This window comes from Peromyscus maniculatus, chromosome 4, assembly GCF_049852395.1.
Source record: "Peromyscus maniculatus bairdii isolate BWxNUB_F1_BW_parent chromosome 4, HU_Pman_BW_mat_3.1, whole genome shotgun sequence".
Lineage (NCBI taxonomy): Eukaryota > Metazoa > Chordata > Mammalia > Rodentia > Cricetidae > Peromyscus > Peromyscus maniculatus.
In genome coordinates this window covers 135,959,777-135,986,154 of record NC_134855.1, presented here as the reverse complement: position 1 = coordinate 135,986,154, position 26,378 = coordinate 135,959,777, and the positions used below count along the sequence as shown (strand labels likewise).

At 51.4% G+C, this 26,378-nt stretch overlaps 1 protein-coding gene across 28 annotated transcripts in view; it reads right to left on the bottom strand.

Annotated features, from left to right (window-relative positions):
- Epb41l1 (erythrocyte membrane protein band 4.1 like 1) overlaps positions 1-26,378 on the bottom strand; it is a 159,693-nt gene that overhangs the window by 72,309 nt on the left and 61,006 nt on the right. For 6 of the 28 annotated variants that reach the window (XM_076571027.1, XM_042276641.2, XM_042276638.2 and 3 more), the window contains exon 1: positions 3,736-3,759. The exons of 8 other annotated variants lie outside the window; for them this stretch is intronic. In XM_076571027.1, coding sequence (XP_076427142.1) covers positions 3,736-3,751 — 16 coding nt within the window. In that variant the 5' untranslated portion in view covers positions 3,752-3,759. Of the gene's footprint in view, positions 1-2,995; positions 3,247-3,735; positions 3,857-26,378 lie in introns of those variants that run through there. 14 more of the 28 variants (XM_042276631.2, XM_076571021.1, XM_076571020.1 and 11 more) reach the window with 10 other exon arrangements.

Sequence of the window (26,378 nt, the reverse complement as noted above, 5' to 3'; positions counted from 1 at the left end):
GTGGCAGCCAAAGGACAACTTTCAGGAGGCAATTCAATTTCCTCCCCTCTACTGTAGGTGGAACCCAGATCACCAAGCTTGTGTGGCAAGCACTTGTACTCGCTGGGCCATCTCGCGGGCCCCTTCTTTTCGTTCTTTTTGGTGACAGAATCTCACTATGTGACTTAATGCTGGCTGGCTAGGAGCTCATTCTCCATCCCAAGCTGGCAAACTGGTGGCAATCCTCCTGCTTCAGCCTCCCAAGTGCTGCTATTACAGACATGTGCCCAGGCCCATGAGACTTTTGAGGAAGAGTGTGCATCTGGTTGGATGAGTGCTTCCAAGTGAAAAAGCCGGAGATGACCTCTAGAAGGGGTAAGCTCTGGGAAGTGGCTCTGACCCACCTGCCTCTCCCAGCCCTTAGCTCCCTTCAGCCAGCCCATAAAGTGATTGGCAAAGTGGGAAGAAGAAAAATGGCTACCTCGCAGGGTTTTGTGAGGAATGTAGGAGTTTGTACACGTAAGATATGAAAATAGCTCCTGGCATGTAGTAAGAGCTCAATAAATGTTAGCTGTTGCTATTCTTGCCCATAAGACTCCTTTCTACTGAGACAGCAGGGCCAGCTTGCTGCCACCCCCAGCCAGGCACAGGTCCCTGCCGATGCTTCGACATTTCTTCTGTGTGGCTTCTGGCCACTGGATCTCTACCAAACGTAGCAAGGGGCAAGTGACAAGACCAGCTAGCAAGCAGAAGGCCAGTGCTCACCCCTCCCACGCGTACCTCTTTGACCCTCCTCCTCCTCAAGGCCTTGGTAGCATCCAGGCCACAGACTCGCGCAATGGGCTTCTCCATCTGGACCAGTCCTGGTCTACCCGCTGACTACCGAGTTCGACTGGACACTAACCGGGTGCTCTCAGACACTGACCCAGGCATACTATCACGGTAAAGGCAGAGGCTCTGAACTCCTACAGTCCCACACATTCCAGCTGTGTGACCTCTGGCAGGTAATCTCTCTGAGCCTCCACGCATCTGTCAAAAGTGTCTATGTTATCTAAGGGGGTTGCTAGGAGAGGGCACAGAGCACTTATGGGGTGCGGCGCACACTAAACGCTCAGTTAGTTAATACCATCTCTCTGATTGTACAGTCACTAGTATAGGCTGAAATGGTCATCTCCCTTTAATAAAGAGTGCAGAGACGTCTAGACAGTGGCCCACAGACAGTGGAGCTAACGGATAGATGTCCTCCCCATTGCCGTTTGTACAGTTAAGAGACCTTTTCTACCGCCCCAACAGCTCAGGTCCAGAATATCTCTGAACCCCCAGAGTCCTTTCCACTCCGCATACCCCAAGATGATCCAAGGCCCTTTGTGACCTGGCCTCCACCGCTCACCTCATGGGAGAAGGGCTGGGAGGCAATGTGAGGGCCCTCCTAAAAGGGGGTCCCAGCCCCCAGCCTTTAACATACAGCCTCTAGCAGAGTGCCATGTATGGAATAACAACCATAGCAGCCAAGCAGGCCTTTGGGCAAGGAAGACGTCTTAATCAAAAGTTTCAGTCCTGAACACATTAGTGCTGGCTCTCTCAGTCAGTAGCTGTGTGACCTTGGGCAAGTCATTCTTCCATTCTGTACCTTTACCTCCCTTTCTATCTTAACTCACTGAGAATCACAGGGCCCAGCCTTGTTCTCATGCGGGGTTCTTCCGAAGGACCCCTTCAAGAAGCTCAGGGACCTGGGCCCAGGGCACTGCCACGGGCCCAGGGAATGCTTCAGCAGGAACAAAGTCCTCCCCAGTGGCCTCCTCCAGGACTGCTTTCGGGTGTCCCCAACATCCTAGGGACTGTGTTCTGTGAGCCACAAGTTTTATGCATCAGTGTCTGGGCAAGTGGGACCCCAGACTGGCCAACAGAAGCTAGCTCCGTGACTGGCGAGCCTCTCTGGGCCACCATGACTGAGTAGAAGCTGGCGCATGTCGCCTCTGCTACAAGCTCCATCTGGAGTCATGGATGGGAAGCAGGCACATAGCACCTCTCTTCTACATACCCTAGCCCGGAACAGGAGCCTCTGGGGCCACCATCACAGAGGCCAGACTGATGGAGCAGCTGGACCCTGCCCAGCTCCAGAGAGGTCCTAAAGGCAGCCCTTTGACACTCCCATCTTGGGGTGCAGGGGAGGCGACGTGACAATCCAGAGTGACGGTAGGAACACGTGGTTAGTGTTCTCCCCCACCAATGTATCTCAGAGCTCTGGGGGAAGCAAGAAGCAAGAACCGTGACTGGCCCCAGAGAGAGAGGCAGCAGCCTCAGAATGTTTTCTGGATGCTTGGTTAGCCTCCCCAAGATCCTATGGGCTCTCTGGCCCATATAGCCAGTCAGTCAGTGGCTTCAGCACCCAGTAAATACCTGTCCCCAAGACCCCAGCCTCTTGGAGATTCAACCTCTCCAAGTGTGAAGGTTCCAGGCACTCACAAGCAACCTACCTCTGATCAGGAGGTACAACTACCGGCAGGACAATGCCAGTCTGACTCCTAAGAGGTCCTGGGGGTAAGGTTCATATACCCAGCTCAGGGAGAGAGAGGAGGAGGGGTGGGGAGTCAATGCAAGTGGGGTCTGTACCCAGAGGATGAGGATGATACCGAGAACTCCCCAAGCGGCCAACCTCTAGCCAAGATATTGTCCTGCAGCCTTGGAAAGCCTAGCGAAGAAGACCAGAGAACCAAAGGAGGCAGCTGGGGTGGCTTTCCAGAACAGAGTGGGCCAGCTTCCTGAGCCCATCGCCCAGCAACGACTCATTCTACACCAAGGCGCCCGCCGACACCTCTGACTCCTGGCACTGAGGAGGCTGCAGAGGTGAGAGGACCAGCAAAGGTCTCCCCCGACACTGGCCAAGGGGGCCGACAGCCTTCAGACTGAGCTCCTAATCTCGCCCCCCGCTCCTCCCTGAGGGCTGGAAGCTGGGCCTAGATGTAGCACACCCGGGTTCCCCACGCCACCTGATCACCGGTCCCCACGTGCCTACCTGGGCCTGGGGGTCCCCATCTTGGGCCGGCTGGGCGAGGGCCGATCCCCTCGACTCCTCCGGGCCCGCAGGCCGCGGGGCGGGGCGGCGCGGGCGGGCTCTGCGGAGCAGCCTGTTCCGCGACACCCCCGCCTGCTGATGGATGCCGACTGCAGCAGCGGCGGCGGCAGCCGCGGCGGTCGGCGTGCGCCGGGGGCTGGGCACCGTGCCCACAGCCCCGGGCCTGGCGCCCGCCGCGCGGCCCGCCCCCGCCACGGCCTCCGTGCCCAGCCCAGGGGCGGCCGCGAGCCTGCCTCCTCGCTAGCGGCGCCCAACCCCTGCCTCCGCCTCCTCGCCTTGCCTGCCTTGCCTCCCCCGCCCTTTCTCCCGTCCCCGCCACCCGAGGTCCACAGCGGGACGAGGTGGCCGTCTCCACCCGGGCCCTGGACGGACGGACGGCCTTCTCGACCGATCGCTCGCGGGCTCTCCGGGCCAAGCCCTGGTGGGGGCTCAGGGAGAGAGGGAGGGGGAGGGGAGAAGGAGGAGGATCCCTGACTCAGAAGAGGTGACTCAGCCTCTGTGGGCCTCCCATCCCACGGAGTCGGATCCCCTTCGCTCCCCTGCAGCACAGCGCGCGCGCGGGGCCGAAGCCGCCTGGGATGTGGCGTTCCTCTCCCACGAGGGGAACCCGCATGGCAACCGCCTTCCGGGAGTCATCCCAGCTTGCTGTCCCCTGGGTGTGCGTGCGCCCCGGTACCTACGTGCCTCTGTGACCATGACAGTAGTGGAACAGCAAAGGAATCCTGTAGGGGTTGGACCTGTATAAAGGTGTTTACTCTACACGAGGCCACGCCGTGGTGTGTGCAGCCAGATTCACAGGGGCCACAGAGGTCATGGCTCAAAGCCAAGCTAAACCCTGCCCCTCCCCTCCAGCAGCACTGTTACAACTCAAAAAGCCAGTTCCACGGGGACACCTCCCTCTTATCCAAGCCTTTGGCAGCCACAGAGCACTCTGGAAAAGAGAGGGCCCGGGTTCCAATCTAGTTCTGCTACGGGTTCAGCAAGTACTCCTGGCCGGCTGCTGCCCTGCTCTAGGCTTTAGTGCGTAAACCATGAAAGAAAGGATAGATTGAGACTAACCCTGTCCCCGGGGCCCCGTTGGTAAGGAAGGCCTGGGACAGATGGCAGCAGCTCAAACATGCTCACCAAAGACGGTTCTACAACGGTAACCCACGTGACCCTCTGAACATCACCCAGGCATTCCAAGCTTTCATTCTTCCAACCATCTTGCACACCTACTATGTGTAGGTCACTATTCTGGGCCATAGTGCTGGACATCCTGAAACCGTGAAGCCGCCCAGATGTGGTCTGAGGGCCCTGTCATATACCCTCTCCACACACCGCAGTTGTGTTAATGTTATCGTGTGTGTGTGTGTGTGTGTGTGTGTGTGTGTGTGTGTGTGCCATCTCTGCTCAGCTTGTCCCACACCCCCTCCCCAACCCCTCTCTTTTAGGTTACACTAGGTCCTAGCCCCAAACCTGGAACTCCATAGGCCATGTCCTCTTCCAGATCTCCTTCGGAAGCCAAGGCAATAAATAGGTCTAGCCTTTGCTCCACCACCAGCCAGGCCTTCTCTTGAGTGCAGACAAGTCCCTTCATCTGGTGGGTGCTTCAAGAGTCAGCCCCAGGACCTTGCTGCCACCTGCTAGCCGCTAGACTCGGGAGTGGGCAAGAGCAGAAAGACACTCACACCCTCCTCCAGATGAGAGGTGGTAAACAGATCCACTCAAGCCCAGTGGGAAGGGCTCCCTCACGGACCTTATATCCTGGCCTCCCTCACCCAGGAAACCTCACACGGGCCTTAGGAGGACGGCCTCTGAGCAAATCTCGGACCCTCGAGAGTACACACTATTTGAGTGTCAGTGTTCGTTTGAATTAACGCCTGGAACAATCTGCCAAACTCAGGGGTGGCTTCCGAGGGACGTGCTGCTCTGTGGGCACATTTGCGGGGAGGGCCTCCCTCCACTGCCTGCCTCTCGGCACTTTGCTTCCACGATAACCTTTCCTCTTCTGCCTCCTCAACCACAAGTTCCCAAGGCTGCAGAGCCAAGGCCCTCCCTTTCCTCACAGTTTAACTCTTTCCCAGACACCCCCTCTCCCTTCCCCAGACATCACTGCCACCCCCGGCCTTCCCCTGGGGCAGAGCCTGGTTCCCAGCCTCCTTGGCCACATGGAGCCTCTCACTTTCCCAGAAAAACCGAGGCTACTTCAGGACCAAAGCAGGATGTTCCCAGACTTCATTTTGGATTCATACCCAAAGGGCCCAACTCACTTCCGGTCAGTGGCAACATGCTGGAAGTTGGGCGGCTTCTAGAATGACGTTTGTTTCTATTTCTGTTGTTTTTATCATTATTTTCTGTGATTATTTTCTACCCCTACTATTAGCACACTCTCCAGTTTGCAGAATACTTGGTGTCACAGCGTCATTTGAGTTAACGTCATTCCTCTCCCAAATTTATAAATAAGTAGCCAAGGCCTGGAGTGGTGAGTGCTTTGGCCAAGGTCGCTCTACACAGTTACGCGGGCTCTCTGGACCAGGTCCCTTCCACTTTCCCCACACCATTTCTCCAGAGAAAGGACAAACAAGAGACCGCGTAGGGAATGTAAAGAATGCATGCTTCTCCAGGCATCATTGAAATCACAACCCTGTTACTTTTCTGCTTCAGGGAAACTGAGGCATGGGATTGATTCAGTACCACCATGTATCATGAAAGCCTCCATAGAGAGACATCAGGGATCGTGGTGAGAAAGAGAGCCCAGCGCACCCCGTCCTCGTCGTTAGATGTGAATTAGTGAATTAGTCAGATGTGAATTAGTCTGCTTCCAGCCCTGGTTCTGGCTCCCCCTTCTGTTCAACGTGCACAGGTTGTCTGACCTGGCCGAGCCTCCATGTCATCACCTCTAAGTCGAGAGGAACTCTCTGCTGCACATCTGTTCCTGGGCTGCTGGGATGGGAGGTCAGCAGAGGCTCGCGGAGGAGGGAACACAGGGTCCTTGAACTTCCCCCCTGCTCGGCCTAACGAGGAGGAGAAAGTCTTTTCTCTTAAATTCTAAAGATAAGGGGACTTGAAGGTGTAGAAGTCCAAGATCTAAGAAAGCCAGGACCCAGGGAGAAAGCAGAGCACACAGCACCAGCCCCAGGCCTCCAAGATGACTGAAGGGTCAGAGACTCCACCAAACATCACACAGGACTCCTCCAACACCCTGTGACCTTTCAGAGGAGGAACTCAGGCCCCAAGCAAAGCAGAATCTGCCAAAGCTACCCCCAGGTAGTTAAGGGTCTAGGGATTCCATCCATCATCCAGGGCTTCTCGGTCTGGTAGGGGGACGGGGAGGGGTAAGAGGTGTTCTCAGTGCTGAAACCCGAATCTTTCATTCAGTAAGCAGTGATGCTTACTCCGAGGCAAGCCCTGGACACCAGAGAAGCAAGAACTGGGGAGTGTGACCTTGAACTCACAATGGTCCAATGGGTAAGGACAACACACAAGCCAGCACATCGGAGGGCGTCATAGATCAACCACTCTGCCACTTGCTGGGCACTTCCCCAGCCTGGCACTACACACATTCATGTGCTTAATCCCCGAGACAATTCTCTGGCCCTGAAATTACTAATCCCTTTCACAGCTGAAGTGACTGAGGCTCAGAGGTCTGGTGACTTTCCAAAGCTCACCCCGCTGATAAATGGCGGGACCAGAATGTGATGGCCAGAGCCAGCTGACTGAAGCCTGGAGCTTCAGCCCTCACAGACTGGCTCCTCCCGGCCTTTAGGTCTGTGCTAGTCAACGCTGGGGCCGTTGGCCACAGGTGGCTATCAACGGCCCGAGATGTACAAATGGAAACGAGCGGTAAATGTAAGACGGATGGTGGGTTTAGAAGTCTGTGTACTAAAGAGGATTAAAAAGAGTGTTATCTATCTCAGTCATTCTTGTGTTAATATTATGAGACCAGGCATGCCGGTATGGGAGTTCAAGGCTAGCCTAAGCTACTACCCCAAAATAATTAATTAAAAATTACAGATGTATCCGATTAAATAAAATCTCATTAGAATAATGTCGTGTGTGTGTGTGTGTGTGTGTGTGTGTGTGTGTGTGTGTGTGTGTGTGTGTGTTGCTAGGAACCCAACCCAGGATCTTGGGCATGCTACACAACTCTGTCCCTAAGCTATAATGCCAGTCCTGGCTTTATGTGTACGTTGTATGTTCGTATGCATGTGTGGGTGTGCATGTGTGTGAGCGCATGTGGAATAGATCAGGTGCTCTCTACCTGATCTTTTTGAGACAAGGTGTTTTCACTGAACCCAGTGGTTAGACTAATCAGGCTGGCCTCAGAATCACAGAGATCCACCTCCCTCTGCCTCCCACATGCTGGAACTAAAGGCGTGCACCACCATACCCAATTTGGTTCTGTTTTGTTTGGGGTTTTTGTTGTTGTTGTTGTTTTGACATTAAGTCTTGCTATGCTGCCCAGCAGACTGGAGTTGAACTCCTGGACTCAAGGGACCCGCCCACCTCAGCTTCTCAAGTGCAGGGACTAAAAGCATGCACAAGCTGCTTTTTTGTCTTTTTAATCGCATGTATGACTTGCATGTGTGGCTCACACTGTGTTTCCTTTGATCAGTACGGACTTCGATACTCTGTAGTCCTTACGGAGCCCGTGGAGATAAGAAAAGGTATCTTGGAGGAGGGGGCGGCTAAGACACACTGGATTAAAACAGAGGTCTCACGAGGAGGGTATTTCAGGGCAAGAGATCTGCAAGACATCCGGCTCCGGCCCCAGAGGGCAGCAGGGCCTGGGTGGGCTGAGCTAAGCCCCGGGCAGCTGAGAGCTGGGCCAGAGGGAGGAAGCTACTGGGGCCAAACTTTCCAAAGCAGCAGTGTCCCCGTGGGCTTGGGAAGCTCAGCCTGGCAGGGCTGCTCTCCCTCACTGCTGGCACTCACAGCCGGCACTGCGGGGCAGCTGGGTCCGAGCGAGCGGAAGGAGAAGGCAGGGTTAGATGAACAACAGCAAAGAGGCAGGGACCTCCCCTGCTAGCTGCTCCCTACCTTCTTCCCTCTCCACTCCACCAGGAAGCCTCCCCAAAACGCAGTCCCCAAGGGTCTCACCTCCCCTTGAACCCTGGCCTAGATTGGGAACTGCGTGCTCCCACACAGGGTCTGTGTCGACTGCCACTGATGCCCCGAAGCTGCACGGCAGCCCATGAGTATAAAGCACTAACTAGTCCACAGCTAGTGTAGCATAGTGAAGAGCGAAGCTACCCCTGGGAAGGGCTGGCACAAGATGGAGGCATTCCTCGGTACAGGAGCTCCATGACCTTGGCAAAGCCTTGGCCTGCCGGAACCTGGGGGTGCTATGGGCACCGCCTCTTAGCACTGCTACGGGATGACAAGACCCCCACTAAGGGGGCCTGGCAGCTCAAATGCTCTCCCCCACCACAAGTGAGCACCTCAGCTACCTCTCATTACCCTTGGTCTCTCCCAAGTCTACATATGCTCGAGATTGCATTCCTTCCAAGGAAAGCCACCCCACCCTCACCCCCACACCCCCTCTCTGCTTCCTCCACCCATGCCCCACCCAGCCTAGCACGCCTTCTCTGCCTGCCACATCCTTGCCTCCTTCTATCACACTTCTGATTCCAGGCTTGGCCGTCAAAGAGGCACTCTGGCTTCACAACCCTGCCTCCTCTCACAGGCAGGAAGCTTGCCCCCCACTGCCATCTGGGTCCCCACAACCAAGCCCTGGACAGAGCTGGGCATCCCCGGGGCATGTACAGCTGACTGCGGCTGCTGATCTCCAGGGGCACATCAAAGGGCAGACTCTGCTCACCTCCCCTGTGAAGAGCCTTCAGCAACACCTCGGTCTCTGATGCAAGAACTCACTTCAGCTTGACCCTGAGACCTTTGCCAGCCTGCTCTCTCCTTGGTGCCTCGGCTTCAGTCTCAGAACCTACCTGATGGGCTCTGTCACACTGACGGTCCTGGGTCCCCGGGGTACAGGAGCTCGGCCACAAGCTTGCTTTCACACGTGTGTTCTCCTCTGCCTGGACGACCTTTCCCTTTCCCATGGTCATTCTTCTAGTCATGGCCCAGGAAGTCCTTCCTCGTCCCCTCCTCTCTGCAACAACCCCCTACAGCTAGACACAACATTGGCCTTCCCCCTCCAACAGTGCTGCCCTCTGGCCCTGGCTTATGTGACTTGCAGAAAGCCCTTAACCTCCCGATGCTCCGTAGCTTTATGAGAGAAGCCACTTTGCATCTTTCAAACCATGAGGGTCCTTCTTGGTGGTCATGTGAGCATAGTATGGTCACCTTCACCCCATAGCCAGAGGTCAGGAAGCAAGGGGAGCCACCCCTGAGGATGAAGTCTGCCATCTCAATTTCACCTTGGCTACAGTTCCTTCAGGAGGCTCCATGCATGCTTCCAGTCACTGCCTGGGAAATCTGCCCTCCTCTAGGAGTCTGGGAACCAAGCTATGGGGCCCGAATATGAAAAATGTGGCCAAGTTCCCACTGGATACAGACTGCCACCCTGCCTGCCGTCAGGAGCCCGAAGTGTCAGCTGAGGTCTTGTTGTGGGGACATCACAGGTTCCTTGCAGTCAGAGGAGATCTCGGAGAGCATCACACAGAGGCTATGAAGAGGGAGGGGCGATGGGAGAGAAGCTGTCCGTTTGCCTGCGGTCCCGGTGCGAGACGAGGCTGCAGCGTCACTATCCATCAGCATCATCTTTGCCGAGTGTTAGGATCCCCAGTTACAGGCTGGCACAGTGCCCAGCGATTTGCCTCCATTTTCTATCTTAAATCTCTCGCTAGCCTGTAAGGTAGAAATTACATTTCCACCTTGATTTCACAGGGGACAAAACTGAAGTCATAGTCCGGTGTTCCTTCGATAATGGATAGAGGACCCAAGATTCGGCCTCAGACATACCTAGACCTGGAGTTTGTGTTTGTCCCCTCGTGAGCCTGCACTCATTCGGCTGAACACGATTTACTGGAAATGCTGAGACAGGAGACAACCACACAAAGCCCGGGTCAATTCGTGATGCACTTATGTGCATTTTTTTGTATCTATGTTATAACTATAAGGAAGGTGTGTGTGTGTGTGTGTGTGTGTGTGTGTGTGTGTGTGTGTGTGTGCAGGTGTGTGAAAGTGTGCAGTGACAGATAAAGGACAGCCTTGGCTGTGCTTCTGAAGATGCTGTCCACCTTGTTTGTGTTCAAAGCAGGATCTCTCACGGGACCTACCTGTCTCTTGCTCCCTGGAACTGAGATTACAAGCATGCCAGGCTTATTTTAAAAACAAGACAAAAAACAAGGGTCCTGGGGATTTAACTTGGATCTTCAAACTATCTCCTCAGCTCTAGAAAAGTGGTTTTGGTTTTGGTTTTGAAGCAGGGTCTTACTATGTATCTCTGCCTATCTTGGAACTCACAATGTAGACTAGGCTGGCTTTGAACTCAGAGATCCACCTGCCTCTGCCTCCCAAGTGCTGGGATTAAAGGCACGAGCCACCACGCCTGGCCCAAGAAAGAACATTTTTTGAAAAAATGTTTTCTATAAGCTTAAGATTTTGGGGTGTGAAATGCTGCTAAGCATTAGGGTCTCAGAAGAGCAAGATGTCATCTCTTTGTTTCTTTCCAATCATCTCTGCATTCAAATAAGAGCTGATCTGAAAACCTCATGAACTACCAAGCCAGGACAAACAAAATTCACCTGCTGCCCATTGCTCTGCTTACAAACATGTGCTTGCCTCCCAGTCTCCACCCTGGGACCATGCAGCCAATGCGCCATTTGCACAAGTTGGCGCTGCTTCGGCAGTCTTTGCAACCTTCTCCTCAGCCATCCATCTGCAGAGACCAGACGGCCAGACCAGCCGCTGCACCACCACCTAATCCCAGCTTTCGAAGGCAGCCAGGCAGCGACGTCTGGGTGTTCCCATCTACGTGTACCAGGCCAGGCTGGGTAGAGAAAAATGTCTGTGTGTAAACACCGCCTTCTGCTTCAGCGGCTCCTGCTTGGACTCCCCTGGCCAACAGAGCCCTCTGTGACTTTTATCTCCCTGCCCAAAATAACCATTGGCTTCTGTAATTCTCTGGGCATGGATCAGACTGGTGGGAGCCTCAAGCAGCTTGAGGATAGGAAAGACACATTTTCATCTTTGCTTTCCCAGTGCACCAGTGCAAAAGCCTGTGGCATTTATCTAGATCCTCTGTATACTTGGAAGGGACCTATGGTGGGAAGCGAGAGCTTGCTGTAGGAAATGGTCACATGATCTCAAAGCTAACAGTTCAGTAGAAAATAAAATAGGGACACCAGCCAATTGCAGCAGAATACAGAAATCAGGAAAGGTACAAAGGAGAGGATGATGTTTGGGGGAATTCGGAGGGGAAAGAAATTGGAGAAAAGCAGACATCAAAGGCTTTAAGGAAGCCTTTGGACTTGGACTGAACAATCTGAACTAAAAGCCAGCATTAAAAACAGGACAGTGAGAAAGGACAAGGTAGGCGCAGGAAACTGGGCACATGTGGCTTGGCACTTGGGATGCTGAGCCTTGATGCGGGCACTGGAAAGGCAGATGGCGCCAATCAGAAACCTGAATGACATTCCAAGTGGTTTCCTGCCCTGTCTAGCAACTAGCCACATGCGATCTCTGTGAAAATGAAACAAAATGTAAAATTCACAGCCGCGTGTACTGAGTGGTCATCAGACTCTGAGGATTTGAACCAGTTATCGTTGCAGAAATTTCTGCTGCATAGTGATGGGAACAACAGGAGGGTAGTGAGAGGATTTGGGGAAGGTGCGGGAGGTGACTAGAGCTGGTTTGTGCCTAGAGGGTAGCCGAGGTCAGGAGCCAAGGCGGAACATTACAATAGCCCAGGGGAGATCAGGAGCCACCTCTTGGGTAGAAGGGTGAGAGCTGAGAGGGTGGGAGAGCCTGGCCACCTGAATTCAGGTCCCCAGACCTCAGTAAAAGCCAGGCACAGAGGCATGTACTTCTATAACTGCAGAATTGTGCATGTCTATAATCCCAGAGTGCACCTATCAGGGGATGGAATGAGGAGACGGGAATCCCCAGACCTTGAGAGGAAGTTAGCCTGGCAAACACTACAGCAAAAAGAGAGACTTTTGTCTCAAACGAGGTAGGCGGAAAGTGAAGACCAAAATGTGAGGTTGTTCTCTGACTTCTACATGTATGTTGTTGACATGAACGTGCCCATGAACACACACATACACATTACACACACACATACACACACACTACATACACATACACATTACACACACACATACACACACTACATACACATACACATTACACACACACACTACATACACATTACACACACACACATACACATTACACACACACACATACACATTACACACACACACACACACTACATACACATACACATTACACACACACACTACATACACATACACATACACATTACACACACACACACATACACATTACACACACACACATACACTACATACACATACACATTACACACACACAGGGAATAAAAGAATCATATCTCTTTCCTCCACTCACTTCTTGCTATCAGTAAGCAGAAGCGTTCTGGTTCTCCATGTGTCGTTCCTGGAGCAGCAGAATCACTTGGAACTCCTGGTGTGAGATCCCAGGAGTCCACCCAGACCTACTGAGTCAGAAGCCAGCTCAAACGTGTCCATCAGCTCTCCTGTCATTATAATGAAGCTAAAATTTGAGCTCTGCAGTATAGATGCCCGGAGCCACACCAAAGCTCCAGAGCATCCCTGGTCTCTGGAGTGAGAGGACCTGGCTTCACGTCCTGCCTCAGCCATTTAGTAGGAGTGCTTAATGTTTGTGCCTCAGTTTCCTTATTACAACTCTATGTGGTTATTATAAGGACTAACAGAAGTAACATATCATTTTCTAGAAAACATCCAACTAAGCCAGCCATGGTGGCGCATGCCTTTAACCCTAGGACTTGGGAAGCAAAGGCAGGCAGATCTCTGAGAGTTCAAGGCCAGCCTGGTCTACACAGTGAATTTCAGGACAGCTGGAGCTACACAGTGAGACCCTGTCTCAAAAAAAAAAAAGAAAGAAGAAAGGAAGGAAGGAAGGAAGGAAGGAAGGAAGGAAGGAAGGAAGGAAGGAAGGAAGGAGAGAGAGAGAGAGAGAGAGAGAGAGAGAGAGAGAGAGAGAGAGAGAGAGAGAGAGAGAAAGAAAGAAAGAAAGAAAGAGTAAAATGTCCAACTAAATCAAGTGTTCAATGGACATTACTTAGAAGGCAGGGACAGGAGGACAATGAGTTTGAGTCAGGCTGGGCTATAGAGTGAGACGCTGTCTCAAGAAGAAAAAGAAGAAGAGGAGAAGAAAGGGAAGGAAGAGGAAGCATCAGCAGTAGCAGTCCGGCATGGTGGAACACACCTTTAAACCCAGCACTCCAGAAGCAGAGGCAGGAAGGTCTCTGTGAGTTCAAGGCCAGCCTGGTCTATATCCAGTTCTGGAACAGCCAGAACTATTAGAAAGAGATTCTGTCTCAAGAAACTAACTAACTAACTAACTAAATAAATAAATAAATAAATAAATAAATAGGGTTGGGGATTTTGCTTAGTGGTAAAGCGCTTGCCTAGCAAATGTAATGCCCTGGGTTCAGTCCTCAAAAAACAAACAAACAAACAAAAAACATAAATAAATAAATAACATTGGTTTCCTCACCTACAGCATGAGCATGTTGAAGGAGCACACATCATAATGTTTCAGGAGACATAATTTCTTTGAAACAACAATGAAAACTGCATGGTTTTCCCTTAGGAAATGCATGTGGCATGCAAGCAGACAAGTGTACGCTGGCGCCCTTACTGTGAGTTCAGGCAAAAGGAGACTTCTTGAAGCTCATGCATAGATCACCTTCTGGGTCCGTGAGTACTTAGAAACATTGGCCTTGGCGGTCTCTAACTAACAATGATAATTCTGCTGCGTGTGTGTGTGTGTGTGTGTGTGTGTGTGTGTGTGTGTGTGTGTGTGTGGAGGGAGAGAGAGAGAGAGAGAGAGAGAGAGAGAGAGAGAGAGAGAGAGAGAGAGAGAGAGAGAGAAAGCGGTGGGGACAGGATCACACCCTATAGCCCACACTGGCCTTAAACTTGCAAATCTTTACCCTGCAGTAAAGATTCCACCAAGGAAAATTTGAAACGAGCTTTGGCGGGACACTGTTGTATACCGGATCATTGCTATGTTTTCTTCCCAGAACCTGTCCCAACCTGGCCACCCCACCTCCAGAGTTCCCCAGGCTCTCTCAGTGGAGAAACACACCATTGCCCCCTTTGCTGCTTCCAAAAGACAAGACAGATTGTTCCCAGGTCTGTGGAGCAGAAGGAGCAGAGCCTAGCTTGCCTCTCATCCCCATCCGACTCCAAGTCCTTGGCTCAGAGGCCAACCAAGAAAGAGACTCCCCAATCTGCCTCCATCCCAACTCACTCTCTGTCTCTCCCTCTCCCCTCCCCCCCCCACCTCCAAAAACCAAGCCAATGGCTGTGCCTAAGGACACCTGGTAGGACAGTTATTTGGAACAGACAAGTTACTTTCAGAAGCCAAGAGACAGGACATGGGCATTTCTACTGTTAGAGCTACAACGGCCACCAGCAGCTCCCACAGATCACTAACCACTATGGAAATGCTCTAGTGTGTCAACCTGGCCAGGGAAGCCATGCCAATTTCTAGGATGGATGGCTTGGATTGGTGACCATGCTTATCGTGGCAGGCAAGGCACAGATCGCGGCAGGGAAAAGGCTACCAGGTGTGAGGAGAAGCAGCCAGATTGGACCAACAAATGAGCACAGGCTCCCTTGACCGGTGTGAGCCAACATGGCCGACTACACAGGCAAGCCTGCAGCACGCACGTCCATCTAGCCAGCCAGGGGCCCCTTCACAGCGGCCGCTGTTGCCTCTCCCCTTGCTACTGTGGTCTGGATATTAAGGACTGAACATTAAGAAGCTGTACCAATTTGGACACTGTCAAGGCACTGGGGAGCAGAGACAGGCAGATTCCCAGAATTTGCTGGCCAGGCAGGAGAGCTCCAGATTCAGTGAATAGACCCTGTCTCAAAAAACAAAGTGGGGAGCAAGAAAGGAAAACACAACACCCAATATCAATCCCTGGCCTCCATATGTACACATCTATGTGCACATACCCACCCACACATGCACACAGAACATGTACATCATGCACACGATACACACACACACACACACACACACACACACACACACACACACGAGGCAGATCTATGTGTTGCTATGTAATCATGGTTATAATAAGGAGTTTTTAAAAAAGCAGCTACAAAATACAAATACATGTAGTGGGTAGCTGTTCCAGCTTTGACCTTGAAACACTGCCCCTAGTGTGGCAGCAAGTAACTGCCACACCTGCCTATGACCTGCCCCCTGGGGCGTGGCCAAGACGAGACCCCTTAAGACCAGAGATTCATAAGTGCTTGCTTTATTGACTCCTCGTGATCCTGGATGCTGGATTGCAGACCAAGTCAGAGTTCTCCAGAGACCCACACTGGACTGCACCTCATCTCTCCCAGATCCTGTAACTGACCCCTTAGTGGCTATAAGTTACCCCAAAAATAAACCTCTTTTAATTACCAGATAAACTACGTGGAATTGCCTCATTAATTGCCGCTATAAATATATGATCCAAATGCTACAGAAAGTGTGTGTATGTACAGAAAAGGAATGGAAAGAATATATCTTTTTTTTTTTTTTTGAGACAGGATCATATTCTGTAGCCCAGGCTGGCTTCAAACTTGCAACCCTCCTGCCTCAGCCACCCAAGAACTGGAATTACAAACCTGAACTATCGTGTTCAATTTAGAAAATCATCTTGGGCTGGAGAGATGGCTCAGTGGTTAAGAATGAGTGCTGCTCTTCCAGAGGACCTGGGTTTAGTCCCCAGTACCTACATCAGACAGCTCACAGTTACTGGTAACTCCAGCTCCAGGGAATCTGATGCCCTCTTCTGGCCTCCCTGAGTGTACATGCACACACACACACACACACACACACACACACACACACACACACACTCATGCATATGTGCACACATACACAAATACTTTTTTTGAAGAAAAATGCATATGTATTATGTGTATGCATACATGTATGCTTGTGCAGGCCAGAGGGCAGCGTTCCTCAGGCATTGACACCTTGGTTGTCTGAAGACTCAGTTTCTGGATGGCCTGCGACTCCCCAAGTGGATTAGGCTGGCTGGCCAGCAAGCCTCAAGGATCTCTGGGCCTTCAGTGCTGGGATTACAAGTGTACGTCACCACACTCAGCATTTTTTTTAAAACATGGGTCTAGGGTCAAATTCGGGTCCTTATGTTTGAAAATATGTAATTTTTAATTGTTACCAGAGGTTTTCATCACAGTGGGATCGTTTCTCTTGGCTTCTTTGGGCTTCGTTTTGCTTGTTTTGTGGTAGACATGTGGACGTGTATCATTTACATTAGGGAAACTGCACCCTCATCTCTGGCCCCTCACACTCGCAGCTTCTGGCCAGAACTATTCAAAGTCCTTCCTAGAATCTCCACAGAGCCCCCCTTTCAGTCCCACGGTACCTCTGCTTTTAAACTTTGCTGCCCTCCTCAGCCACTCCCTAGAGTCTCACTAATTGGGAGCCCGGCCAGCAGGTCCCCACCATCTCCTGACATAGGCCCCACAGTGGAAGGCCCCTCTAGGGCTCCCTGCCCATGAATCTAGCCCTGCTAGAGGGAGTCGAATTCCTACATTCTACAGCAAAGGAAAAAAGCAATTATGAGAAATGCTGGCCTGGTGGCAAAGCCTCACATCTGCACTCACTCTTCCTCCCTGGAAGGCACATTTGAAATCACATCTTGGAACGGACAGAGCCCATCTTGCAGATGAAGACGCTGAATGGGGCCCAGCAAGTGCAGTGGCCATGTAACTTGCTCGAGTCACACAGTGAATCAGGGTGCCAGTGCTGGTCTGATTTTGACATACGAGTAGCTAAACGGAAGAAATGAACAGCTTGTCCTAAGCCCATAGTCTACAGAAGGTTCTCCAGAGTCTCTGCTCCTCCTACCCACTCTTCTCTTCCTGGCAAAGATCCCAATGGCTGCACCACCAGTCTCCTCCCAGAACCCTACAAAAGCCCATCTGGGGCCACGTGCCCTGCATCTCCACATCAACCCATCATCATTCCCTCCCACCTCTGGCAATGGGTCCTGTTGCCTCCTTGGGTCTCCTAGCAACAAGATCTCCTGCAGTGCCACCTCTCTCTCCACCTCTGGGCTCTTGCAGCTGGGCCTGCCTCACCCGGGAGGGGGCTGCTGGCTTACTCCTCTCATGGGGGCCCCGTACCCACATGGGGCAGGAAGAGAAGCAAGGAGATGGAGGCAGCCTGCATGGCCCCCACTCTGGGCCTGCTCCCAGCTTCCACATTTGGAGCACTGGCTCTGGCTGTGGTAACCTTTTCCTGAGCCTCAGACTATCTGCTGACTGGGACAAAAAATGGAGCCAAATCCTAGGACTTCAATTCTAGTAGGCTCCGACTTATTTCTGTACTTTTAAAATACAAGGATTCTTCCCACTAGAATATTTAATACTCAAAGTAATAATAATATAATAATAATAATAATAATAATAATAATAATAATAATAAGCTAGTGACAATGGGCCTGGGGATATAGACCAATGGTAGAGTATGTGTCTAGAAGTGCAAGATCCTGGGTTTGATCTCCAGAAACACACACATACATACACACCAAAAACAAACAAACATCAATAGCAAGAAAAATTTTAAAAACGTATTAGCTAAAGCTAGAATGTATCTCAATTGGCAGAGAGCTTGCCTACCATGCATGAAGCCCTGGGTTCAACCCTAATACCGCATAAACTGGGCCTGGTGTACACAGCTATAATCCCAGCACTTCAAAGGTGGAGGCAGGAGGACCAGAAGTTCAGGGTCATCCTTGGCTACACAGCAAGTTCCAGGCCAACCTGTGACACAGGAAGCCTTGTCTCAAAACAAAACAAACCTAGAAAGTCACTTTATCTTGATGTAATGCTCACAACCACACCTAAGAAGTAAACGCTCCTGTTTCTATACCCGTTTTACAGATAATAAAACTGATCACTAACTTGCCGAATTTTAACAACTGTGTCTGACACCAGTGTGCATGCTCTGGACACTGGATCCCTTTGAAAACCAGCCAGTCTTAACCCCTCAATACAGTGATGGGGGAAATGAGGCTCGCAGAAGAGGTATGTGTACTCAGTCAGTACATACTGATTCACTGAGCGTCTACTGGGTGAGCTATGGATGCATGAAAGCCCTTCTTCCGCTGGTAGCTACAAGAGCTGTGCATGATGGCTTCTCGGAATTCATTATGCTATTCTCTCTACTTTTCTATACATTTGAAATTCTCCACAATAAAAAGTAAAAAAATACAGAAAAAAAAAACCAGAAAGTTGGCAGCAAGTATGCAAATTTTAAGGCTGGTTCATATAGGCAAAATTCACAAAAATCATCCAAACATTGGGATACTTTTCTGACAGTTTTAAAAGTCAGAGAAGGAAGCCGGGCGGTGGTGGCGCACGCCTTTAATCCCAGCACTCGGGAGGCAGAGCCAGGCGGATCTCTGTGAGTTCGAGGCCAGCCTGGGCTACCAAGTGAGCTCCAGGAAAGGCACAAAGCTACACAGAGAAACCCTGTCTCGAAAAACAAAAAAAAAAAAAACAAAAAAAAAAGTCAGAGAAGGGGCAGGTGTCGTGGAATCTACTTAGCAGCCCCTTTCCTCAGCTCTATATAGAATTTTCTAGAGAAAATTTTGTTGTTGCCAGGAAAACTGGGAGCTAGGAAAACCCCAACCAGGTGGGCTGGGCCCTCCTCTGACTCTCTGGGGGGTATAGTGTCCCTGTCCCCAAGCAGCTGGCCCTCTGGGGCTGGCTCTTTGAGATCTACGAGTTGGTCACCACATGATATGGAAGGAGATCCCGGCAGCCACTATGAATCCGGAGGTCTATGATTAGAAAGCAAATTACAGGCCTTGCTCCACACAAAACCTTCCTGGCAGTGAAAGGGCTTCCATGCAAGTTGTTCAGAGGATCCAGAGAGCATGAACACACACGAGGCAGGAAAAATGGTGGAAATGTGAGCAGGACAGGGAAACAGCTCCGCTGAGGCAGAAAACTGGCCAGACAGGTGGAGCTCAGGCCACAGGGAGGCAGTACTTCATGACAATTAAAAGCAGGGCTTGGACAGCAGCCAGGACTCCACTCTGTCTCAAGGCTTCCTAGCTGTGGGACTTTGAGCAAATAACCAACCTCTCTGAGACTTTATTTGTTGGCTATAAATTGGGGCTGATTTGATCTGCTATACCCAGTTGATAAAGAGACAGAATGAGACAACATATATCAAGTATCCAGCCTAGCTCCCTCCACATGATTGACAAGACACAATAAATACGGGCCTTTAAATACATACTAATGGAGCAGCAAGAGAGCTCAGTCAGTGAAACATTTGCCTTAGAAGTATGAGGATCTGAATCTGGATCCCCGGAACTCACATAAAACACTGGGTGCAGCGGTACATACAACAATCCCAGCAATTGTGAGATGGGGGACTACGGGTAGACCCTTCGAAGCTTGCTGGTCAGCGAGGCCAGTCTATTCAGTGAAGTTCCAGGGCAAAGAGAGACCCTGTCTCAAAAGAAGTGGAAAATGCCTGAGGTTATCCTCTGACCTACACACACACACACACACACACACACACACACACACACACACACACACACACGGGGGCGGGGGGGGGGGGGAATGCCTGCTCTAAATATGCACTTCTGAGTATAAATCCAGAAGAGGTGAAAATGCTGTCCTCAACAAGACAGCTCTACACCGAGGGCTGCAGCCGAGTGATTCACAACAGCCAAGAGGTAAGAAAAGAAAAAGAAGAAGAAAAGAAAAGAGTGTCTATTGAACAGCCAAGAGGTAAGAAAAGAAAAAGAAGAAGAAAAGAAAAGAGTGTCTATTGATAACAAAATGTGACACATACAATAAAGTATTATTCTGTCTCAGAAAGGAACATGAATGACCTGTAAGAATATTATGCTGAGTGAAATAAGCCATTCATAAAAAGACAAATGCTGTGTGATTCCACGTATGGGAGGTTTCTAGTCAAATTCATAGAGGCAGAAAATGGAGTGGTGTTTGCCACAGGCTGGAAGAGATGGGGAATGGGGAGTTATTATTTAATGAATAGAATTTCAGTTTTTCTAGAAGATAAAGAAGTTCTGGGAGGCCAACAGAAAGGCTTGGCAAGTAAGAGTCTCATACCTGATGATCTGATTGATCCCCAGACCCCAATGTGGAAGAAGAGAACCAACCCTCAAAAGTTGTCTTCTGACCTCCCAGCATGCCATGGCATACACACACACACACACACACACACACACACACATCACTATCACCATGAACAGCACTGTTTTATTTTGAAAAGTTATAGATATGGATGGTAGTGACGGCTACACAACAAGAACATCCTCAACACCACCAAACTGTACACTTAAAAGCCTGACCGTCAACGGAGATGGCGTAATGGGCAGGAACACCTGCTGTGAGAGCATGAGGAGGACCCGAGTTTGATCTCCAGCACCCATGTTTGGTTTCTGGTTTTTTGTTTTTTGTTTTTTTAAGCAAGGCACAGATACATGTGCCTGTAAGTCCCGCATCAACGGCAAAGACCCGTCAAGCCCAAGAACTCACTAGCCAGTCAGCCTAGCTGAAAGAGCAAGCTTCAGGGTCGGTGAAAGACCCTATCAAGACAGAAAGGCAGAAAGTGACAGAGGAAGACGCCCAGTGTCCTGCTCTGGCCTCCACATTGGCGCACATGGCTGTGTGCCCCAAATACTCGCACATATAAGAGACAATCTGCATGCACATTACGCACACGCGCGCGCGCGCGCGCACACACACACACACACACACACACACACACACACAGAAAGTCGGCAGATTTTAGGATATGTGTATTTTGCTACAATTCAAAGAACATCTTAGTGCTACACAGAAATATGAACACGAGGAGAAGACGACAGGCTAAAGACAGAGAGCTGAGAACTCGGAGACCACAGTTACCGTGAGACACACCCAGCCACAGTAGCACAGGCCTTAAATCCCAACAGACAGATGGATCTCTGTGATTTCAAGGCTAGCCTTGTCTATACAGCGAATTCCAGACCAGCCAGGGCTACACAATGAGATCCTGTCTCAAAAACAAAAGACAAAAAGGGAGACACTCACACATCACACAGCCTTGAGTCGCTCGCCCTCCTTATCTACCGGAGCTTCCAGATCCTCAGGTCGTCCTTATTGTTCTACGGGGTCAAGTTTCAGTTCACACAGCTAAGAGTTGAACAACCCCAGCAAGCCTAGTAATTCTGGGAGGTAGCCTTAAAGAAAGGGAAAAGACTGTGGGGACAGACAGACCTGGGTTCAAATCCCAGTCCCGCTGCTTCCTGAGTGGCTCTTCAATTATCTATATATTAGAAGAAAACAATGGTGGCGGCGGCGGCGGCGGCAGCGGCGGCGGCACCGGGGACTAAGAGCTTGGCTTATGGGCCTTGCTAGCCAAGTACTGATCAGAAAAATGAAGGTGCCTGCTACACAGTATTATGTCTTAAATACTATGGCGGAGATAGAGCTGACTAGGGTTTATTTGATTGACTTACTAATGTAGTATTGGGACTTGAACCCAGGGCCTCACACAAGCTACATGGAGTATGTCTTCAGTGGGTAACAAGAAACCCGAGTCTCAAAGCTCCAGCTCTTCCGTTCCCCTCCTGAAATCGAGGACCATTAAAGGCAGCAAGAACCCCATTTTACAGACAACGCCATCAAGACCCACCAGAAAATGACTTATTCAAGGTCGTGGAGGGAGTTCCTGTGGAAGGAACGAGAACCTTGCCTCCCACCAACTGAACCCTGCAGTACAAACTCCTCCTCTCAGGGAAGCGGCCTTTGTCCGCAGCCTTAGGAGGAGAGGAAGGTAGGCAGGCTTTCAGGCCCCAAACACCAAAATGTAGCTGGCCCCAGCCCAAGTGGAAACAGAGCAATCCTGTCCCCTGATAGGCCCATGCCAGAAGCAGGGTGCGCCCCCATTGCTGTAGGACCAGGCCAACTGGGCCAGCAGCCAGAGCGGCGCCAAAGGCGCAGCTCAGGGCCCTCTCACCAGCCACATAATAAAGTAATTATGGGATTAGGGATAAAATTAGTCACTTGTGTAATTATTTTCCTTAGAACAAGGGCAGAAAAGACCTTTTTAAAAGAGTCGATCCTCGGCCATCCCGAGAGGACTGACGCAGTTGCAGATGAGTGCATACAGACACCAACACGACACAGACACAGCCATGATGTGCTGGAGGGAGAGGCCCTAGCCCTAAAAGACAGGAGTTATACTGAACACCTTTGTCACATTGTCACAGAAACACTGCCTTCCGTCACCCACCTTTAGCACGGGGAAGCTGGTGAAACACTCTTCGTGTGAGAATGACATCTGTACATGTTTGTGTGCATGTGTGCACACGTGTGCTCATGTGTGTGGAAGCCAGAGGTCGGCACTGAGTGTTTTCCTTGAGTGCCCTCTCTCTCATTTTTTTTGAGACGGGGTCTGTCACTGAACCCAAAACTCATCAATGCAGCTAGGCTGGCTAGCCACCTGTGTGGGACTAAAAATGAACACTGCTGCTTCAGCTTTTATGTGGCCGCTGGGGATCTGAATTCAGGTCTTCACTCTTGTATAACGAACACTTTACCAACTGATCTCTCTCCCTAGTTCCTCCCCGGTGAGAGCACAGTGGTCTCAGTCATGAATACTCCCTCCATCTTGAAGCTGATGGCATAAAAATCCAGGCAGCATCTGAGGGACCAGAGGAATCCCGGTATTAGCTGCTACGGTAGGTAGAATAAAGGCTTACACCCAAAGGCATCCATGCCCTCACACCCAGAAGCTGTGGGCATTACCTCACATGCAAAAGAGACTTTCCACATATGATTCAGTGAAAGCGCCTGAGGTGGAGGATGATCTGGGATTTTCCATGGGGCCTCTGTAAACACAGGGACCTTGTGGTGCAAGATGAAGGAGAAACAGGAGATATGATGGCAGGAGCTGACGGGAAGCCATTGCTGAGTCGGAAGGAGGACAAGTCAAGGAAAGGGGGCAGCCTGTAGATGCTGACAGGACATGGTACTGCCCCCCTACCCAGCACCCTGCCAAAACCTTGACCAAACTGTACAGATTTACATAATTTCAGAGCTACAACCTAAAACTGGGAGTGATATGTACCTGTGATTCCAACACCCAGAGGGAGGAGGATCAGAAGTTCAAGGTCATCCTTAGCTACATAGAATCAGACACCAGACTAGGCTTTGTGAGACCCAGACACAACTAGGGAACTAATGAGCCTCCTGAGCCATCTTGGAGACCATTTCCCCCTAGGTTGAAACTCTCTTAAAACTCCCTCTTCCAAGGTCAGCCAAAGAGACTCCCTGATGCCAGACAGCTCCTGAATGTATCTATGGAAGAGGCCTGGGCTGGGCTTGAGCATTCTATCCCAAAGAGATACCACTGGGGACCAGAGTCTAAGAGAAGCCGACAGCTCAGCTCTGGGTGGGAAACAGAAGCATGTCTAGAACCCCACTTCTTAGTCGTGACCCGCCAACTAAACTGCAACCAAGAGTCACTTTCCCCAAATGGGGTGGGAGCGGGGCTGCACCAGGGGAAAAGGCCTTGGCTCTGCCCTGCATCAGCCGGTGCCACACAACAGCCCTCCCTCTTTCAGGCTGTCACCATGTCCTGTCACCACGGCTCACTGCATCTGCAGCATCAGAGTCTTCCAGGGACAGAAACCCTCTGCGGGACCCTGTGAGATGACTCACCCTCACGAGGCTCAGGGTCAGCTGAGGAAACAGACTCAAGGCAGTGAAGTGAGGGGGAACCTGGTTCGAGCCTCAGCAGCATCGCTCTGTACCTGCACGCCCAGTCACCCCTTCGAGTCACCAGAACCAGTGATGAGGGGCTAGTGGGGTGGGGGGGGGCAGACCTGCTCCTCACAGGAAACAGGCTCTGCAGGCTAAGGGAAGTCCAAGGCAGGTTCTGTCCATCCCCCTGACCCAGGAAACAGAGGACTTAATTCCCCCGCAGTATGGCAAGTCACCCCTGCAGGGGCATCCACAGCCTCTGCCCCAGAATTCCCCTCCTGGAGCTCCACCCCAAGAGAGCTCCCGTGACTACAGAAAGAGCAATTTCTGCAGCATGTTCCTGGTGGGTCTCTTCTACCCACACAACTGCAAGCAACTTGCAAGGTCGTCAACCGGAAGAGGAGATGCCCACTGTGTGCCGATGGAACTCAGTGACAACACAGGAAGATCTCAAGAGTCCTCGAGTGCCAACCACGGGACAGCACAGATGGGATTACAGTTCCCTGAGGAACCAGAGAAGGAAAAAATCTGGGAGGAAACACAGCAAACGCCCTAACAGCATTCGGGAGAGATGCTCCCCCTCCTCCTGGTCTCTGAAATCTCAACACTGTGTTGTCACTTTCATTAGGGATTAGAAAAACAGCAATAACTGGGCCCGGCCCTGAGGAACACAACACTGGGCAGACGACGAGAGAGGAGCAGAAAGGGAAGAAAAGGCCAGAGGGGTGCAGAAGAGGCCACAAAGATGTGTTCAGTGTTCTGGAGACCAAGCAAGGGGTGCTGTAGAGGGAACATGAGTGGGTTGGTGCGACCTGGGACACCTGCCTCTTATCCCCCCTGTACTCAGGATCAAACTAGACGCTAAAAGGCACTAAAGCCACACACCCCCATTCCTTACTCAGGAGTCTGAGAAAGTGGCCCGATGCTGACCAGTGTGGACCCCAAGAGTGGCATCTACAATACAGAGCAAGCTGCCGGGCAATGGGGCAATGGTGGAGCAAACTAATCCCAGCATTTGGGAGACAGAGGCAGGCAAATCTCTGAGTTCAGAGGGCAACCTGGTCCACAGTGTGAGTTCTAGGACAGCCTGGGCTACACAGAGAAACCCTGTCTCGAAACAAGAACAACAAAAAAACCAAGCAAACAAAAAAATAAGTGCTCGGGGGAACTGCCACACACAGCTGCCCATGTCCACCCCAGGAAACAGGGCCGGCCTCACCAAAAGGGCCGGCCTCACCAAAAGGGCCTTCACCAAACTTGCTAACGTTTCTGGATGGCCATGTTATTTGTGTTTCCCTAGGGAGCCTCCAACACCACACATACACAGACTCACTTCTTGGTCCATCCCTCGGCCTCACTGAGACATAAGACTCTGCCCTTGATGTACACTACATGACATGCCCAGAGTGACGCCCTCATTGCACATACAAATACACCCGCCCATGCCAGCCTCCCTTCTTCTTCTGAGGCTTCTCTTCCCCATTTCCTCCCACCTCATTCCCTACACTCGCCTGACTGGCAAACCTCAGCCCAGGAGCAAGGTCCTCCAGCACATCTTGCCTGATTTCAGTGTCCTGTTTCCCACTGCATGTGAGATGGACAGTGGCCAAGTCCCAGCTGCTGCAGGCCCAGAGGTGGTGGGAGGCTGGGCTACAGTCCAACCCCGAACCACGCTCTGAAGGCCAATGACCTCTGCAGCCACCTTTGACCCTCAGTCTGGTGAGTCAAGAAGAAACAGGGCTGAGTCACTCCCAGATGTCCCCCATTAAGCCCATTTTAAGACGACTGATATTGCATACTGAATACCACAGCCTAAACTCGAAGGTCATCCTCCAGGCCAGCCCGTGGGAGGAAGCCTAGCTGGGTCAAGTCAAGGCCGGCGCTAACTAGGCTACCCATTTGCCAGGAGGAAGCTCAGCATCGTCACTTTGCTCCACTTTGAACGCAGCTGAGAAATCCTGAAGTGAGGTCCTGGGAGCTACAAGTGTGGTGGTCCACACATCAGCTCCAGCACATGCCTGCCCGTCAGACACCATCAACACAGGTAATGCTTTCCTCTCCCTGCCCTTTGACACCTCCGGGAACATCACCTCCAGCACATGCCTGCCCGTCAGACACCATCAACACAGGTAATGCTTTCCTCTCTCCCTGCCCTTTGACACCTCCGGAACGAGCAGCATCTACACCCAGCCTTGGGGCACCACAGGCCCTGCAGCCGAGGACTGCTCCCCCGTCCAGGCTTTCTCCTCTCCCTGCCTTTGACAGGAGACACCAGAGAAAGGCATCTGGAGCTGCCAGCTTGTCGGCTGTTATTATTATTACACCCTGCCGGGCGCTGTTATTATTGCTGTATT